The 18,850-nt window shown below is 42.2% G+C and overlaps 1 protein-coding gene across 1 annotated transcript in view; it reads right to left on the bottom strand.

Annotated features, from left to right (window-relative positions):
- Window positions 1-18,850, bottom strand: part of NAALADL2 (N-acetylated alpha-linked acidic dipeptidase like 2) — an 808,485-nt gene that overhangs the window by 234,093 nt on the left and 555,542 nt on the right. The window contains exon 6 of the mRNA XM_068281050.1: window positions 2,224-2,364. Coding sequence (XP_068137151.1) covers window positions 2,224-2,364 — 141 coding nt within the window. The remainder of the gene's footprint in view (window positions 1-2,223; window positions 2,365-18,850) is intronic.

The following is an 18,850-nucleotide window of genomic DNA, read 5'->3' as shown; positions in this document are numbered from 1 at the left end:
ATTTAAAATATTCCCCTAGTACAATGTATGGCGCCAATATTTTATTTTGAAATAAAGGTGCATTTTTTTTCAGCTTTGCGTCCATCACTAATTACAAGCCCATGCAAAATTTTTGTTTGGGTAATTATAGAACAGTGTGGGAGGTAAGGTGTTAATTTTAAATGTAGGTGTGGGTCTTTTTATTAAAATAAATATATGTAGGTGTAATTTTACTATTTGGCCACAAGATGTCTTCCATACTTTATTTGATTCTACCTAAGCTAGCCACTCATTTCTGTTTAGACAGCCACTATTATGATTTACTTTGTTTTAACTATTGCTTCAACAGATAATAAATCAACTGCAATTTTTAGCTTAAAAAGGTTAAAATAATTAATCTGCTGTAGCCTTCAAAATATTGTGTGTATTTTTTTTATTTTTTTTTTTAGTGCGAAGTCATTGTTTTGTGTTCCATGGTTGCTATTGACACAGAAACACAAAGAGCCATCATTTTATATCTAATTTAAAGAGCGTCACTGTTTCTTTACTGCATCATTATTTTGTTGATTTCCTTTCTCCCCTCAAAAATAACCTTATTTATCTAGAGACTAAGTGCCTCAGGCATAGACCTAGAAACACTGTAGATGTTTTCCTAGTAGAAAGCCAAGATCAAATTAAAGAGTACATATAGATAGAACTGTGCAGTGAGAAAAAAATAAAAGAAAATGTATGCTGGAGGCATTACCAGGAACCACCCTTGGCTTCAATTCTAGTAATGTGAACTGGAATGGCTCTGTCAGAGGTTTGGTTGTACAACAATATTAATAGCCTCTTTCCTGGTCTATATGAGTTCAAAGAAGGGCCCAGGAGTACACATTAAACATCCACAGTGTGGAGAAATTCCATGCCTAAACAAGTGAAATTGAATAAAGTGGTAACATATGGCATAGAGTATCACTCCACTTAATAATGATTACCAAGCACAGGTTGAGCAGTACCCACAATTCTGCAAATATAGAAAAAATGCTTTCATATATAATCCAAACACATCTAAAGTCATCCTACAAAAACTGGTAAGGCAAGAAAATAAAACCAGCATGGTCAATGTTGACAGACTAGGAGGATTTGTAACGTTTCTGTATCAGTAGCTATCCCAACTGAAATGATTTTTTTGTAAATCAATTTCTAGAAATTCTAATATAAAAAGCAAATAATTATTATTGGACCTCAAAAGTGTTTAGTGAAGCTAAGAAACCTAAACCTAGTGATCAATTTACTATGCTGAGGGATCTTCTAGGGTTTAGCTTAGTTTAAGTTGTCTAAGCAGGAAGTAAGTGGCATAGGAATACCAAACGTGTGAATGTGACCTTTTCCAGTAACAGACAAGATCACAGTGTCAAACTCCAGCAATAAACCAGACCCCATTACAAACTACAGTAAGAGATCACAGCACAGTAACATGATGAGCAAAGATTCAAACTCCAGTCTACTGTGTCAGAGGCAGAGACCTTAACCAGTTCACTATCCAGCCACTGCCACAGGTAATAGCCAGTGGATGGAAATAATAACAATAGTGGCCTCTATCTGTAGTGACAGAAGAAGAGTGAGGAACTATGGGAGGTCCTGGCTATTAAGTAATGCTTAATTACTGTGACCGATGCACAGCAGCAATGCATGGTGAGTCAGTCTTTCTAACTGCTGCGATTATCCCCTGGTCAGCTCATGTGCACCACACTGGCTCTGGTACACCAGTCCTATATATCCCTGATGGTAGTCTTGTCATAGTCATCTTTGCTTTGACTTTATCTACAGTATTTTTCTAATTCTATCATTTTGTACATAGTAAACAGAATTTGAATTATTGGATGTCAGCTTTTAGGCATTACGGTGATGGTCATGCTGAGAACACATGTCTACATCTGATTTTTAGTTGCCTGTGTGCAGCAGACATCATTGTGAAGCATGTGATTACTTTGATCATGTGATAGACTTGGAAGGCTCTAGACTGTAGTATGCACAGGAAACAGAAAAGGCACATGACCAGCACACTAAAGCCTTACAAACATATCACCTGATCAAGGTGATCTATGTCATCTCAATCAGTTCTGATATACATTACAACTCAACTCTCTAAGCATAAAAAAAAACAAAAACATTTAGCAAATATTATATTTCCATTCTGTGTAAATTACAATGATTTCCATTTTGACTTTTCTTTTAAAATAGTACTTAAGTTTACATTACCTGATTCAGGCACTTTAATGGGAAGGCACTGATCTGCCACAGTATTATATGTCAGAGAAAAGAGTCTTCTCAAAAGAGAAATAGTAACAGGTTGCACCAACAGTGATGTCACATTTTGCTTAATTTCCCACGGGTTGCCATCTAAATAGAAGAAATGTACACGGATTATATGTTTTAGATCATCATCTGTTCCTGTGTGAACAGGAGAGCATCTGTGTTATAATAAAATTTGTTTATTAGCATATTGCTTAGTAAAAAGGCATTTACAGCTCTTATGCAGTAATGCAATTTAGGAGGAGGACAATTTCATCTAATAATTACAGACTGCACATACATTTTTCCCTGAATAAATTTAAAAACTATTCTTGTCCTCCTGACACAGGAAAAATTGTAAATTTTTCTGTAATAATGCAGGAAGCAGTGGCATACTTAGGGTATTTGACACCCGGGAATGATTATTTACAGACAGCCCCCCATCCTCCAATCAAACACACCTTTTTGAGGGGTGGTCTAAGGGGGTGGGGCCTTAAATGTGTAAGCCCCAAAATACCAATTACTGCAAAAATAACCATAAAGTATCAAATGTAGCCACTATAACCATTAAATAATAAATGCAGTTAATAATGCCGCAAATGTTATCTCTGACACATAACATACAGCAAACATTACTTCTAACATATGAAATACAGCAAACTTTACCACAGACACATGAAATGCAGATAAAAGTTACCTCCCACACATGCAAATGCTACCTCTGATACATGTAATGCGGCAAACACTACATCTGACACATGAAATGCACCAAATGTTATCTCCAACATATGTGAAATGCATAAAAACAGGGTAGTAGAGTGAGTGGCTAGCTGCAGAGGAGTACGAAGACATCAGGATCAGGTGAGAGACTCACAAGATGTACCTTCTGTGCCTCCTGTGCAGGGAGACACAGGAGAGTGTCCATGGAAAGGGCAGGAGGAATGATGTGGGAAGTGAGGGCTGAAGATGCTGGGGGTGGGTGGGAGGAGAGAGGGGGATATTGAGGGTGCTGGAGGTTGTGTGAGAGGACAGAAGGGCATATTGAGGGTGTTGGGTGCTTATGAGAGGAGAGAGGTTTGATTATTGAGAATAGGGGAGGGAATAAATGCTGAGATGGTGAAAGTGGGTGGGAGAATAGAGGATGCTGGGGGTGGAAATGACATGAGGATTGAGGGTGCTGGGTGTGGGTGAGAAGAGGTAGGCAGTTATTGAGGTTCTGAGTGGGAGAGTGAGGTCTAATTAGGGTGCCATGGGTAGGTGGAGGGACAAAGGGGCATATTAAAGATTCTGGAGGCGGAGAGGGCAGAGGGGCATATTGGGGGGGGGGGGGGGGGGGGGCTGGGTGATGTGTGGGGAGAGAGGAGGTAAATTTAGGGTCAGGGGAGGAGTGTGAGAACTAATGAGGATGCTGGAGGTGGGTGGGAGGACATAGTTATATATTAAGGGTGCTTGGGCTGGATAAAAGGACAGAGGGGAATATTGTGGGTGCTGGAGATTGTGTTGGCATAGAGGGGATAAATTGACGGTCCAGGGGAAGGAGAGTGAGGGCTAATGAGGATGCTGGAGGTGGATGGGTGGGAGAACAGAGGGGCATACTAAGTATGATTGAAGGGAGATCAGAGGGGCATACTGAGGAGGTGGGTGGGAAGAGAAAGGGGCTTATTGAGGGTCTGGGGGAAAATGAGGGCTAATAAGGGTGCTGAAAGTGTTGTTCTTACCATTGTCTTTACCCCAACTTTAGTCATGTATCTCTGCATCTGCCACCTCTTGCAGATTGCACTTGCATGGCACTTTGCACTGGACTTATGATTCAGAATGAAGCAGGTGAAAAATGCACAAAGCGCACCTGCAATTATCAGCGCCGCTATAGGCCACTTTGTAAATAGCAGCTATGCGGCACCCAGTATACAACTACATACTGAACGCCATACTTCTCACTATCAAGGCAAGCAATTATAGGTTCTCAGCCATAATATAGCTGAACTAGTAGACCCAGTCTGTTTAAAACCGGGCTCTAGGCCTACGGCCGCCGCCAGTGCGCATGCGCGCGCTGCGCAAGCAACCGCTGCTGCCGCTTGCCGAGCGTGCGCCTGGCGCACCCGACGCAGGCGCGCACCCGGCCACCTCGCTCGTCTGCATCCGCCCACCTCGCTCCACCCGCACCCGCCCACCTCGCTCGCCCGTCCAGCTCCCCCTGGTCCCAGCTGTCAGTTACTGCGCCTGGGACACAGGGACAAAACTGCTGGATGCAGCGACAGTTAGCTTCTCTTAGGTAGGATGCTGGAGTAATTTGGGCCCCCGTGGGGGCGGTAATTGCACTAGATAAGATACGAGGCTGCAAGTCTACCAAAAGTGGTAATTTGGCCAGCTGTGGGCTGTAAACCTGGAATAGTAGAATATTAGTCTACCATAATTAACAATATTCTACTATCTGGATTTCTAGAATAGGGGTACAGTTACTGACATTCTACTATTTGCAGTAACTTGCACCTTTTTACTGGACACCTTTATTAAATGCACCCACCCATGGAGCTTCTGGAGGTGGCTGGTAAGTGTGAGTTATGAATGATATGGTAGTGGAGAGTAGGCACTCACATGAGCATAACTCATTTAAATAATGGACTCCCAGATTACCTCTGTTTTTACTACAGGAAGGTGACAATTGTAAGAGTTCATGCTTTAACCTGCAATAGATTCTTTTATCAGTTGAAGCAATAAAAGAGAGAATGAAAATAGTGAAGTTTATTGACTTTCATTGTTTTAAGTGCAGCAGTGCTAAAATAGTAAGCAGGTGGGTGTATGCCAAGGGCCAACAGACATAATGGCAGTTTCATGGGCAATCATGTTTCCTTGGAGACTGAAACAACTGTTATCCAACTTTGATTTCACTTTTTTTGCTTAGCAATTTTCTACTTTGCATCAGTTCATTGAAAGGTTTATCTTTGATTAAGGACAAGTAGGTAGCAAATATAAATTAAAATGCTGCAAATTGATGCATTAAACATAGGTATGCTCCTCAGTTCAATCTAATTACATCCCATCTTTTCACAAGCCTAACTCAAAGTAAACATTTTTCACTTTAATAAATTAGCCCCATGGAATCCAGACAAGATAAACTTATTAAATACACCATCATGTCCTCTAGTTGCGCTAGTCCAACACAAATTACTTTAAGCATGCTCTACTGAGTTTCATCCATTTAATCCATTACATATGTATATGCATAGCTACCAAAAGAGATGTAAGTGACAACCTCTTGCATGTCACTGCTAATTCCTTCATTAAAAATACATTTTATGTGCTCTTCTATCACTCCTTGGAGTTTCTAGAATTATTTACACTATTGTATAGTTATACTGAAACTGAAGCCTTTTGTTGCATAAATGTGTGTCCTTCAGTATGTTATTGAACAACACACTATAATCACTGTACATGACTGTAACATTAGGTATTACTGACTGCAGTCCAAAATGCTCTCTTTTCTTTTTCTTTTTAGACATTCCAAGCAGTAAAAAAAAAATCAGCTCTGTGCCTTCATGCAATTTTCTTAATCACAATGCTCTTTTAGTGTACTGTAAATAAAATTTAAAGTAGCAGACCTGAATTATTTTTTATTTTATTACACAACACCATTGTGGCACAAGTATATTTAAAATATCTCACAGAAGTGAAGATAATATATCATTTAAAGATGGTAAGTTGTGGAATACATGTATTACTTTATCATGTCTACTTGTGTTAGTTTGCTTTTGTTAAGGATATAATGTATGCTTTTACTTGTGACTGAGTTTACATGTTTTAGATAGCATTTTATTCTTGAAATGTGTCACTGTGCAGGGATCTCGTCCTAAAATGCTACAAGACCCGAAGGGGCTCAGGGCACGATTAAAGGATCGGATGTTATTTAAAAGCAGTGTACTGTACGTAGCACTACTGCTTGTAGTGTGCGCAATGACATTTTAACTAGCGTTGCTCCATTTAAGCTGTTCTACTTTAGCAGCACAGCTTACAGGACAACCGAGGTGACATGTGGCATGATGAGACAGACATGTGTATGTACAGTTCCAAGCACACAAATTACTATGATGTGTTCTTTTTTTTTCTATCTCTCCCTGAAAGAGTTAAACATCAGGTATGCAAGTGACAGTTTCTGCCAAGATTAGGTCAAACTATAGCGTAACCTTCAAGGATATGTAGTTACAGCCATAAAACACTTTACTACCTGTAAACAGCTTCTGGGAGCAGGAAAGAGATAAAAAAGGGTCAGTAGTAGATTTGAGCTCTGGCATACACACACGCACATGTCACTGAGCAGAGACAGTGAAATAGTAAAAACTTACAAACTAGATTTAAATATAAACTAAAACTGTGGGAAAAATTAAAAAGTTATTTTTAGGAGAAGGAGGATCGATACAATTGTTTATCTCATCAGTTTATTTTCACCTCGGATGTCCTTTAATGAATCAAGCCCCATGTGTTTTAATAAATACAAGGTACATATTTCCATACATTTGAATTTATTTTGATGATGCCATTTATAATAATGAGCAAACTAAAATATTACATTTTAATATATTTTTGTTTTAATTATGTTCGATTGGCAAAGTGACAATTTAAATGATTTATGGAAAGGTAAGATCATTTTAATTTGCCGGTTGTTCCTATTTTTAAATTAATAATATGTAATAGCATATCACACCTCTAGTCTGCAGGCCACAAATGTAGAGAATCTTTAACACCCTTAGTGGGAGCTGCATGAATTTTTTTCTCACTTCCATACAAAGTGCAATCATTTCTTCCATCTAATCGCAGCATATAGACACAGTTAGAATTGTTTCTGTAAATTGTATGGCACTAAGGTGATGACAGATCCGGTACAAATAAAATGCTTTACTCCGTTCTTTTACTTTTCAGTGTCAATAGTTTCACTAACGATGTTAAAAAATAACCTTCATTATCTGATCTACAATATTATAAAAACATATAATCATCAAGAATAACATTTACCAAATATGTTTTTTTTTTCAAAAACAATTGGCAGGGTTCAGTCGAAATTCAATAACGATATAGAATTAAAAAGGGTAAAAATAAATGGTCTTGTGTTTATCTAATTTGATACATATGTCATTGTTGAAGGCAAAGGTTCTAATATGTTAATTCCAAAAACTTTCAATATTAGCATAGTGCCTAGGGATTTGATCAGCATCATGGTTGAATGCACAGAATCAATAAGTGGGGCAGAAGGGCAAAGCTGTTACATTGAAAAAAAGTCATTTTTGATTGGTGGTCTTATTTACTTTTATTCAACTTGGACCAAAACTAAAGCCTTGAAATACATACAGAGAAAATTGTGTATCTGTTAAAGACTGTCCTTTTACAACACTATATAATGTCAGTGCATACTTTCCTATATCCACTCACGCCTTTAATTATACAGGCATCAGAGTAGAAGCAGAAGGCAGAGTTTTGTATCTAAACATTTTATGTAGGCCTCTGAGCAGAGGCAGAAGGCACTTGGAGGAATTTTCTTTAAGTCTCTGAGAGGGATACAAAGGCTGCCTTATTTATTTCCTTTTAAACAATGACAGTTGCCTAGCATTCTGTTAATCAAATTAGCTGCAGTAGTGTCTGAATCACACACCTGAAACAAGCATGCAACTAACCCAGACTTCAGTCAAAAATACCTGATCTGCATGCTTGTTCAGGGGCTATGGCTAAAAGTATTAGTGGCAGAAGATCAGCAGCGCAGCCAGCCAATCTGCATTGTTTAAAAGTTAATAAATATGTCAGCCTCCATAGCCCTTCAGGTGTGCTTTAAAGAGGAAGTTCAGCAAATCACAGTGTGGTGGCGGATAACTTTTTCTAAAAAATGAATTCCTTGAGGGGAGAAGGGTCTGGAACTGTTCTATTTAAAATGTACAAATGTAGAAGGAAAAAGTAGAAGACAATTGTAAGGGTTTTGTTTTTTAATGAGCAGGCCAAAAAAAAGTTTTGCTTTTTAATGAGCGGGTCAAAAAACCTCCCTGCCGCTTTAGCTGAAGTGTGTGTATATAACATCTTGGTGAAGTGTAGTGAACATTTTTAAATTTCCCATCTATCTCTGCCCATAAATGAATTGACGTGACATCTCTGGGAAGGGATCATGACACAGAAGGGAAAGTAATTACATATATGAAAAAGAAGAGTGGTTGCATCCTGCAGCCTGTTGTGTTATTCAATATTGCACTGACATCTTTAACAGCACATTACCAATATGGCTATGTTACTAATTGTCCCTCATAGGAGTGAGCTCACAGTCTGAGCCCTATTATAGTCCTTGTCTATAATGTTCATAAGGTGAGGATACCAATTAATTTATGTGTTTTTAGGATATGGGAGGAAGCCAGAGTACCCAGAGAAGAAAACACAAACACAGGCAGGGCCTACAAAGTCCATTTGCTTCGTGTCTTGGCTCAGATTTGAAGCAAGGACCCTAGCACTGCAAGGCAGGCCTGCTCTATCCACTACTTTACATTGCTGCCTAGTTAACATCTTCTTTTGGGGCAAATAGAAGATATTTGGTTTTAACTTTAAAAAAAAAAAAATGGCCAGCAGCAAAAGGATAAACATAAAAGAGTTTATTTCACACCTTATGTGTTGGGCCTTTACGCATTTTGTCTTTCCTAAACTTGATTTACAGCATAATGTGAATGCAGGTACAATTTTTGGGATGTTGTGCAATGTATGTAGTAGTAGACATAGACAAACGAGGGGGGGGATTACAGCTGCCCAGAATCCCCCCTCAGACTAGGGCCGGTGCAGTGTCTAGGGGCAGGCACAGATTGAGACACCAGAATATCTGCAGGCATTCTGCAGCTCACAGCACTGCCCCCTTTCTTTCTCTGCTACAGTTGACTTTGCATGGAGCAGCAGTGTGTGTACAGTACAGAATATGGAGCAGCTCTGGGGAACTTAACAGAGCCAGGTATGAGCACAGCCCTGTGCCCTGCTGTGTGCATGCTTCACTTTCCCCTTCATTACCAATGTCGCCTGTCCTCAATATTCTCTGTATCCAAACTGCTCCTGATCGATCCCATTGTTGATCGGGAGCACATCAGACATTTAGGAAATAATTGTCAGATCCTGTCAGTCAGATGGGATATTGCATTGTGTGTACCTAGCATGATGTCCTCCCATATTATTATACTGTATTGTGCGTGGTTAAGGGAGACCATTCAGGAATCCCCTCTTGAAATCCTGGGTTTGCCCCTGGTAGACTAGATCAAGGCTGTGGAGTTGGAGCAATTTTGGGTACCCGGAGTCGGAGTTGGGGAAAAATGCACCCACTCCAATGCCTAATAAATTGAAACTGTAATTAAAAGAGAAAATATGATAAGATTTTTATTTCTCAGATAACACTCATCATAAATAACTTATACATACAGTAATAGCAGTGCTTAGACTACAAAAAATAAAGAAACCAATCAAAATAGTTACTTGTGCTGCCGTATTTTTAAAGTCAGATATAGATTAAAAAAATGTAAGATACTGTTTAAAAACTTTTCAGCAATCTGTAATTGAAAAAGTACAAAAAAATAAATGGAAAAGTACTGTCAAAATTATTTTTGAGTATTTTCTTGCTTGCTGGTGACTTAACAAACATTCTATTAATAAGATGTGAAGATTCACCTAGGAGAAAATTTAGAGAAAAAAAGTGAAATGTATCAGGCCCATTGTATTTAACCACTTCCCGACCGCTGTATATACAATTGGCGGCCGGGAAGTGCACCCCACAAGGACCGCCGTATAGACAAATGGCGGCGGTCCTTGTAGGGGCATGGGCGGAGCGATCGCGTCACCAGTGACGCGATCCTCCGCCTCCGCCTGGCGCCGCTCACCCGCCGCAACATCCCGCCGGCCATACGGAAGCGCCGGCGGGATGTTAACCCGACGATCGCCGCATACAAAGTGTATAATACACTTTGTAATGTTTACAAAGTGTATTATACAGGCTGCCTCCTGCCCTGGTGGTCCCAGTGTCCGAGGGACCACCAGGGCAGGCTGCAGCCACCCTAGTCTGCACCAAGCACACTGATTTCCCCCCTCCCTGCCCCAGATCGCCCACAGCACCCATCAGACCCCCCCCCGCCCACCCCCCAGACCCCTGTTTGCACCCAATCACCCCCCTAATCACCCATCAATCACTCCCTGTCACTATCTGTCAACGCTATTTTTTTTATCCCCCCCTGCCCCCTGCTCCCTCCTGATCACCCCCACCCCTCAGATTCTCCCCAGACCCCCCCCCCCAGACCCCCCCCCATGTACTGTATGCATCTATCCCCCCTGATCACCTGTCAATCACCTGTCAATCACCTGTCAATCACCCATCAATCACCCCCTGTCACTGCCACCCATCAATCAGCCCCTAACCTGCCCCTTGCGGGCAATCTGATCACCCCCCCCCCCCCCACACCAATAGATCGCCCGCAGATCCGACATCAGATCACCTTCCAAATTTCATTGTTTACATCTATTCTCTCCTCTAAACATCCACTAATTACCCATCAATCACCCATCAATCACCCCCTATCACCACCTGTCACTTTTACCTATCAGATCAGACCCTAATCTGCCCCTTGCGGGCACCCAATCACCCGCCCACACGCTCAGATTGCCCTCTGACCCCCCCCTTATCAATTCACCAGTGCATTAATTACATCTGTTCTTCCCTGTAATAACCCACTGATCACCTGTCAATCACCTGCCAATCACCTATCACCCATCAATCACCCCCTGTCACCCCCTGTCACTGCCACCCATCAATCAGCCCCTAACCTGCCCCTTGCGGGCAATCTGATCACCCACCCACACCATTAGATCGCCCGCAAACCCGCCGTCAGATTACCTCCCAAATGTATTGTTTACATCTGTTATCTTCTCTAAACACCCACTAATTACCCATCAATCACCCACCAATCACCCCCTATCACCACCTGTCACTGTTACCTATCAGATCAGACCCTAATCTGCCCCTTGCGGGCACCCAATCACCCGCCCACACGCTCAGATTGCCCTCAGACCCCCCCCCCTTATCAATTCGCCAGTGCATTAATTACATCTGTCCTTCCCTGTAATAACCCACTGATCACCTGTCAATCACCTGCCAATCACCTATCACCCATCAATCACCCCCTGTCACTGCCACCCATCAATCAGCCCCTAACCTGCCCCTTGCGGGCAAACTGATCACCCACCCACACCAATAGATCGCCTGCAGATCCGACATCAGATCACCACCCAAGCGCAGTGTTTCCATCTATTCTCTCCTCTAAACACCCACTAATTACCCATCAATCACCCATCAATAACCCCCTATCACCACCTGTCACTGTTACCCATCAGATCAGACCCTAATCTGCCCCTTGCGGGCACCCAATCACCCGCCTACACGCTCAGATTGCCCTCAGACCCCCCCTTATCAATTCGCCAGTGCAATATTTACATCTGTTCTCCCCTGTAATAACCCACTGATTACCTGTCAATCACCTATCAATCACCCATCAATCACCCCCTGTCACTGCCACCCATCAATCACCCCCTGTCACTGCCACCCATCAATCACCCGCTGTCACTGCCACCCATCAATCAGCCCCTAACCTGCCCCTTGCGGGCAATCTGATCACCCACCCACACCAATAGATCGCCCGCAGATCCGACGTCCGATCACCTCCCAAGTGCAGTGTTTACATCTGTTCTCTACCCTAAACACCCACTAATTACCCATCAATCACCCCCTGTCACTGCTACCTATCAGATTAGACCCCTATCTGCCCCTAGGGCACTCAATCACCCGCCCACACCCTCAGAATGCCCTCAGACCCCAGCCCTGATCACCTCGCCAGTGCATTGCTTGCATCTATTCCCCCCTCTAATCACACCTTGAGACACCCATCAATCACCTCCTGTCACCCCCTAGCACACCTACCCATCAGATCAGGCCCTAATTTGCCCCGTGTGGGCTCCTGATCACTCGGCCAAACCCTCAGATCCCCCTCAGACCCCCTTCCCGATCACCTCCCCAGTGCATTTATTGCATCTATTTTCCCCTCTAACCACCCCCTGAGACACCCATCAATCACCTCCTATCACCCCCCTAGCACTCCTATCCATCAGATCAGGCCCAATACAACCTGTCATCTAAAAGGCCACCCTGCTTATGACCGGTTCCACAAAATTCGCCCCCTCATAGACCACCTGTCATCAAAATTTGCAGATGCTTATACCCCTGAACAGTCATTTTGAGACATTTGGTTTCCAGACTACTCACGGTTTTGGGCCCGTAAAATGCCAGGGCGGTATAGGAACCCCACAAGTGACCCCATTTTAGAAAAAAAGACACCCCAAGGTATTCTGTTAGGTGTATGACGAGTTCATAGAAGATTTTATTTTTTGTCAAAAGTTAGCGGAAATTGATTTTTATTGGGTTTTTTTTCACAAAGTGTCATTTTTCACTAACTTGTGCCAAAAAATAAAATCTTCTATGAACTCGCCATACACCTAACGGAATACCTTGGGGTGTCTTCTTTCTAAAATGGGGTCACTTGTGGGGTTCCTATACTGCCCTGGCATTTTAGGGGCCCTAAACCGCGAGGAGTAGTCTAGAAGAATGACCTGTGAATAGGACGTTGGGCCCCTTAGCGCACCTAGGCTGCAAAAAAGTGTCACACATGTGGTACCGCCGTACTCAGGAAAAGTAGTATAATGTGTTTTGGGGTGTATTTTTACACATACCCATGCTGGGTGGGAGAAATTTCTATGTAAATGGACAATTGTGTGTAAAAAAAATCAAACAATTGTCATTTACAGAGATATTTCTCCCACTTAGCATGGGTATGTGTAAAAATACACCCCAAAACACATTATACTACTTCTCCTGAGTACGGCGGTACCACATGTGTGGCACTTTTTTACACCCTAAGTACGCTAAGAGGCCCAAAGTCCAATGAGTACCTTTAGGATTTCACAGGTCATTTTTGTTTCAAGACTACTCCTCACGGTTTAGGGCCCCTAAAATGCCAGGGCAGTATAGGAACCCCACAAATGACCCCATTCTAGAAAGAAGACACCCAAAGGTATTCCGTACGGAGTATGGTGAGTTCATAGAAGATTTTATTTTTTGTCACAAGTTAGCGAAAAATGACATTTTGTGAAAAAAAAACAATTAAAATCAATTTCCGCTAACTTGTGACAAAAAATAAAAAATTCTATGAACTCACCATACTCCTAACGGAATACCTTGGGGTGTCTTCTTTCTAAAATGGGGTCATTAGTGGGGTTCCTATACTGCCCTGGCATTTTAGGGGCCCTAAACCGTGAGGAGTAGTCTTGAAACAAAAATGACCTGTGAAATCCTAAAGGTACTCATTGGACTTTGGGCCCCTTAGTGCAGTTAGGGTGCAAAAAAGTGCCACACATGTGGTATCGCCGTACTCGGGAGAAGTAGTATAATGTGTTTTGGGGTGTATTTTTACACATACCCATGCTGGGTGGGAGAAATACCTCTGTAAATGACAATCTTTTGATTTTTTTACACACAATTGTCCATTTACAGAGGTATTTCTCCCACCCAGCATGGGTATGTGTAAAAATACACCCCAAAACACATTGTACTACTTCTCCCAAGTACGGCGATACCACATGTGTGGCACTTTTTTGCACCCTAACTGCGCTAAAGGGTCCAAAGTCCAATGAGTACCTTTAGGATTTCACAGGTCATTTTGAGAAATTTCGTTTCAAGACTACTCCTCACGGTTTAGGGCCCCTAAAATGCCAGGGCAGTATAGGAACCCCACAAATGACCCCATTTTAGAAAGAAGACACCCCAAGGTATTCCGTTAGTAGTATAGCGAGTTCATAGAAGATTTTATTTTTTGTCACAAGTTAGCGGAAATTGATTTTAATTGTGTTTTTTCACAAAGTGTCATTTTCCGCTAACTTGTGACAAAAAAATAAAATCTTCTATGAACTCACCATACTCCTAACAGAATACCTTGGGGTGGCTTCTTTCTAAAATGGGGTCATTTGTGGGGTTCCTATACTGCCCTGGCATTTTACGGGCCCTAAACCGTGAGGAGTAGTCTTGAAACAAAATTTCTCAAAATGACCTGTGAAATCCTAAAGGTACTCATTGGACTTTGGGCCCTTTAGTGCAGTTAGGGTGTAAAAAAGTGCCACACACGTGTGGTATCGCCGTACTCAGGAGAAGTAGTATAATATGTTTTGGGGTGTATTTTTACACATACCCATGCTGAGTGGGAGAAAGATCTCTGTAAATGGACAATTGTGTGTAAAAAAAATTAAACAATTGTCATTTACAGAGATATTTCTCCCACCCAGCATGGGTATGTGCAAAAATACACCCCAAAACACATTATACTACTTCTCCTGAGTATGGCAATACCACATGTGTGGCACTTTTTTGCAGCCTAACTGCGCTAAGGGGTCCAAAGTCCAATGAGCACCTTTAGGCTTTACAGGGGTGCTTACAATTTAGCACCCCCAAAATGTCAGGACAGTAAACACACCCCACAAATGACCCATTTTGGAAAGTAGACCCTTCAAGGTATTCAGAGAGGGGCATGGTGAGTCCGTGGCAGATTTCATTTTTTTTTGTCGCAAGTTAGAAGAAATGGAAACTTTTTTCTTTTTTTTTTTTGTCACAAAGTGTCATTTTCCGCTTACTTGTGACAAAAAATAATATCTTCTATGAACTCATTATGCCTCTCAGTGAATACTTTGGGATGTCTTCTTTCCAAAATGGGGTCATTTGGGGGGTATTTATACTATCCTGGAATTCTAGCCCCTCATGAAACATGACAGGGGGTCAGAAAAGTCATAGATGTTTGAAAATGGGAAAATTCACTTTTTGGACCATAGTTTGTAAATGCTATAACTTTTACCAAAACCAATAAATATACACTGAATGGGTTTTTTTTTATCCAAAACATGTTTGTCCACATTTTTTGCGCTGCATGTATACAGAAATTTTACTTTATTTGAAAAATGTCAGCACAGAAAGTTAAAAAAAATCATTTTTTTGCCAAAATTCATGTCTTTTTTGATGAATATAATAAAAAGTAAAAATCGCAGGAGCAATCAAATAGCACCAAAAGAAAGCTTTATTAGTGACAAGAAAAGGAGCCAAAATTCATTTAGGTGGTAGGTTGTATGAGTGAGCAATAAACCGTGAAAGCTGCAGTGGTCTGAATGGAAAAAAAAGTGGCCGGTCCTTAAGGGGTAGAAAGCCCTAGGTCCTCAAGTGGTTAAGGGCTCAAACTCACTAGCAGTCTTTTTTCAGTGCTAGTGATTTGAAAAAGCTCTTGCTAATGCAATGCTATGTGGAATTTTTATAAAATTACATCACTCAAGTGTGGGATCACCTCCATAGCATTACATTAGCAAGAGCTTTTCACATCACAAAGCGCTCAGAAAAGCTCTCCTCTTGGGTTCCAGGAGTTACTCAGAAATACTAGATTCCTCCTGTGATTATTAACTGATTAATTCCATAGCTAGACATCAGCAAATTTAGGCAGTTAAGTCCATAAATATTTGGACGACTGTGCAAGTTTTGCTATTTTACCTGTTTACTAAAAAATATTCAAATTACAGTTACACAAAGAATATGCACATACAGTTCAGATGCTGCTCAGCTTTAATTTAGAAAAATCCATATCAAAATTGGAGGTGAGGTTTAGGGATTACATCTCTTTTCAAATGGAATAAACAAAATTGGACAATTGTCTCCAAACCTGTTTCATGGAAATCCTTTAGCCTCTTGCCGAACGCGTCACGCCGATGGGTGTGGCCATGACAGCAGCCCCAGGATCGCCTAACGCCGATTGGCGTAAAGTCCTGGGGCCAGCTAATGCAGGAGATCATGCCCAGGCTGCGTGCGCATCTCCTGCTTGGGGGGCGGAGCTCTGCCCCACCTTCAGTCTCCGAGCGGCTATTGCTGCTCGGGAGACTGTTAGACGGCGTGATTGCTGTCTATTTATGTGTACAGCGCTGCGATCAGCAGCAGCGCTGTACTGGGGAGTGGGGACAGCCATGTCACACGGCTGTCCCCCTGGGGGACAAGAGAGCGATCGGCTCTCATAGGCAGAAGCCTATGACAGCCGATCGCCATAATTGGCTGGCTGCGGGGAGGGAGGGAACACCTTTAAAGAAACAGTGTTTTTTGCTTAACCACTTGATGACCCACCCTTTACCCCCCCCTTAAGGACCAGCGCTGTTTTTACTGATCTGTGCTGGGTGGGCTCTGCAGCCCCCAGCACAGATCAGGTAGCAGGCAGAGAGATCAGATTGCCCCCCTTTTTCCCCCCCTAATGGGATGATGTGCTGAGGGGGTCTGATCTCTTCTGCCTGCTGGGTGATGCGGGGGGGGGGGGGGGCACCTCAAAGCCCCCCTCCGCGGCGAAATTCCCCCCTCCCTCTCCTACCTGCTGCCCCACCGGCGATCGAGGCTGCACAGGACGCTATCCGTCCTGTGCAGCCAGTGACAGGACGTCCCCTGTCACATGGAGGCGATCCCCGGCCGCTGATTGGCCGGGGATCGCCGATCTGCCTTACGGCGCTGCTGCGCAGCAGCGCCGTACAAATGTAAACAAAGCGGATTATTTCCACTTGTGTTTACATTTAGCCTGCGAGCCGCCATCGGCGGCCCGCAGGCTATTCACGGAGCCCCCCGCCGTGAATTGACAGGAAGCAGCCGCTCGCGTGAGCGGCTGCTTCCTGATTAATTAGCCTGCAGCTGGCGACGCAGTACTGCGTCGCTGGTCCTGCAGCTGCCACTTTGCCGACGCACGGTATAAGCGTGCGGTCGGCAAGTGGTTAAAAAACACTAACAATAATATTTATTAAAAAAAAAATAAACATGGGGGAGCGATCAGACCCCACCAACAGAGAGCTCTGTTGGTGAGGAGAAAAGGGGGGGGGGGGGGAATCACTTGTGTGCTGTGTTGTGCGGCCCTGCAGCTTTGCCTTAAAGCTGCAGTGGCACGTTTTACTAAAAATGCCCTGGGGGGTTTAGCACTGCAGTCCTCAAGAGGTTAAATTAATTATTTCATCATCAATTAAGCAGATATGAGGTCTAGAGTTTATTCCTTTGTACTTGGAAGATTTTGCCGGGAGCTGACACGTGTTGAATAGAACTCTCCATGTAGGTAAAACACACCATCCCTAGGTAAGACCGAAAATTGAGATCTTTAAAACACAGTGGAGGCAATGTGATGGATTGGGCCTGCATAGCTGCCAGTGGTACAGAGTATCTAATGTTTACTGATGATGTGACAGAGTACAGAAGCAGGCAGATGAATTCAGACATACTTAAAGTTCAAATCCAGGAAGATTCCGCCAATTCAGTTGGGTGGTGATACACAATATAGATAGACAATGACTCAAAACATACAGAGAAAGCAATCCAAGTGTTTATTAAACAAGGAAGTGGAATATTCTCCCAAGGCCTAGTTAGTCAATCAAACTAGCTTTTCACTTGCTGAAGACCGAACCATAACAGAACAAAACAATCAACAACTGAAAGCCGCTGCAGTAAAGGCATTTCTATTGTGAATATGTACAGAAACAAAATTATGAAATATGTCAGTGTCCAAATATTTATTGTTTTAACTGTATATTTTTTATTCTGCCTAGAGTTACGCTATGGAGTTTATCTATGGTGAATGAAATATTTTATTACTAATTTCTCACATTCAGCGGGTAGATAACTGGTCTTCTCTAGTTTATTATAAACACATACATTATGGGATAAAAACATCAATATAGACAGAGTGACCTTCCACAGTCACAGCCTTATTAATTCTAAAACATCCTAATTAAATTAATCCCCCTGTAGTTTTCTTCTGCAGCTCAATGTAGAAAATCCACACTACGACTTGCTATCATGGCCTTCTTATAGAAAAGCATTGTTAAAGCAGTTACATTAACATCACTCACTTCAATAGGATAAATATTCAGTTAGTTCTACATATTTTTTGATAAAAAATGTTTCTGTTGTATATTTAGTCAAATAAAATGTTTGCTGTTTGAAAGCAAATACATAACTTTGATCTCTTTGCTAATGGTAAATAAAGTGATGGTAAACTTAATAGTGAATGGATAGATTTATATGATAGGTGTTGTTTCCAAAAAATAATTTCTGGCGCTTTAGTCTGTTAACATTTCTCCACACATATCTTTAGTTAGATAATGTGTGCCAGGGCATCTTCTAATGGCATATACTGTATATTATTCTGCTTCTTAATGCAGCTATGCAGAGTGGTGTAGGGAACTTATTTATATTTACCTGTCCCAGGCGGCTGGATCAGCTTCTCTGCTTCATCTACCCACAGCGCTGCACTCCTGGAATCCTCTTCTGAGTTCCAATTACATGTTATGACACGTGATCGTAGCCCAGGGGATGGTGTCAGTGTTGTAGTGATGCCCAGTGGTGAAAGAGGGATGATGGAAGTGACTCCACCATCACCCCTTTTCCACCACTGGCACTGCAACACTGACACCATCCCTTAGGATGGTGTCAGATCACATGTCATATTATGTG

Source organism: Hyperolius riggenbachi, chromosome 4 (assembly GCF_040937935.1).
Source record: "Hyperolius riggenbachi isolate aHypRig1 chromosome 4, aHypRig1.pri, whole genome shotgun sequence".
Taxonomy (NCBI): Eukaryota; Metazoa; Chordata; class Amphibia; order Anura; family Hyperoliidae; genus Hyperolius; species Hyperolius riggenbachi.
The sequence above is the reverse complement of the archived record's forward strand: the minus strand, read 5'-3'. Positions and strand labels throughout refer to the sequence as shown.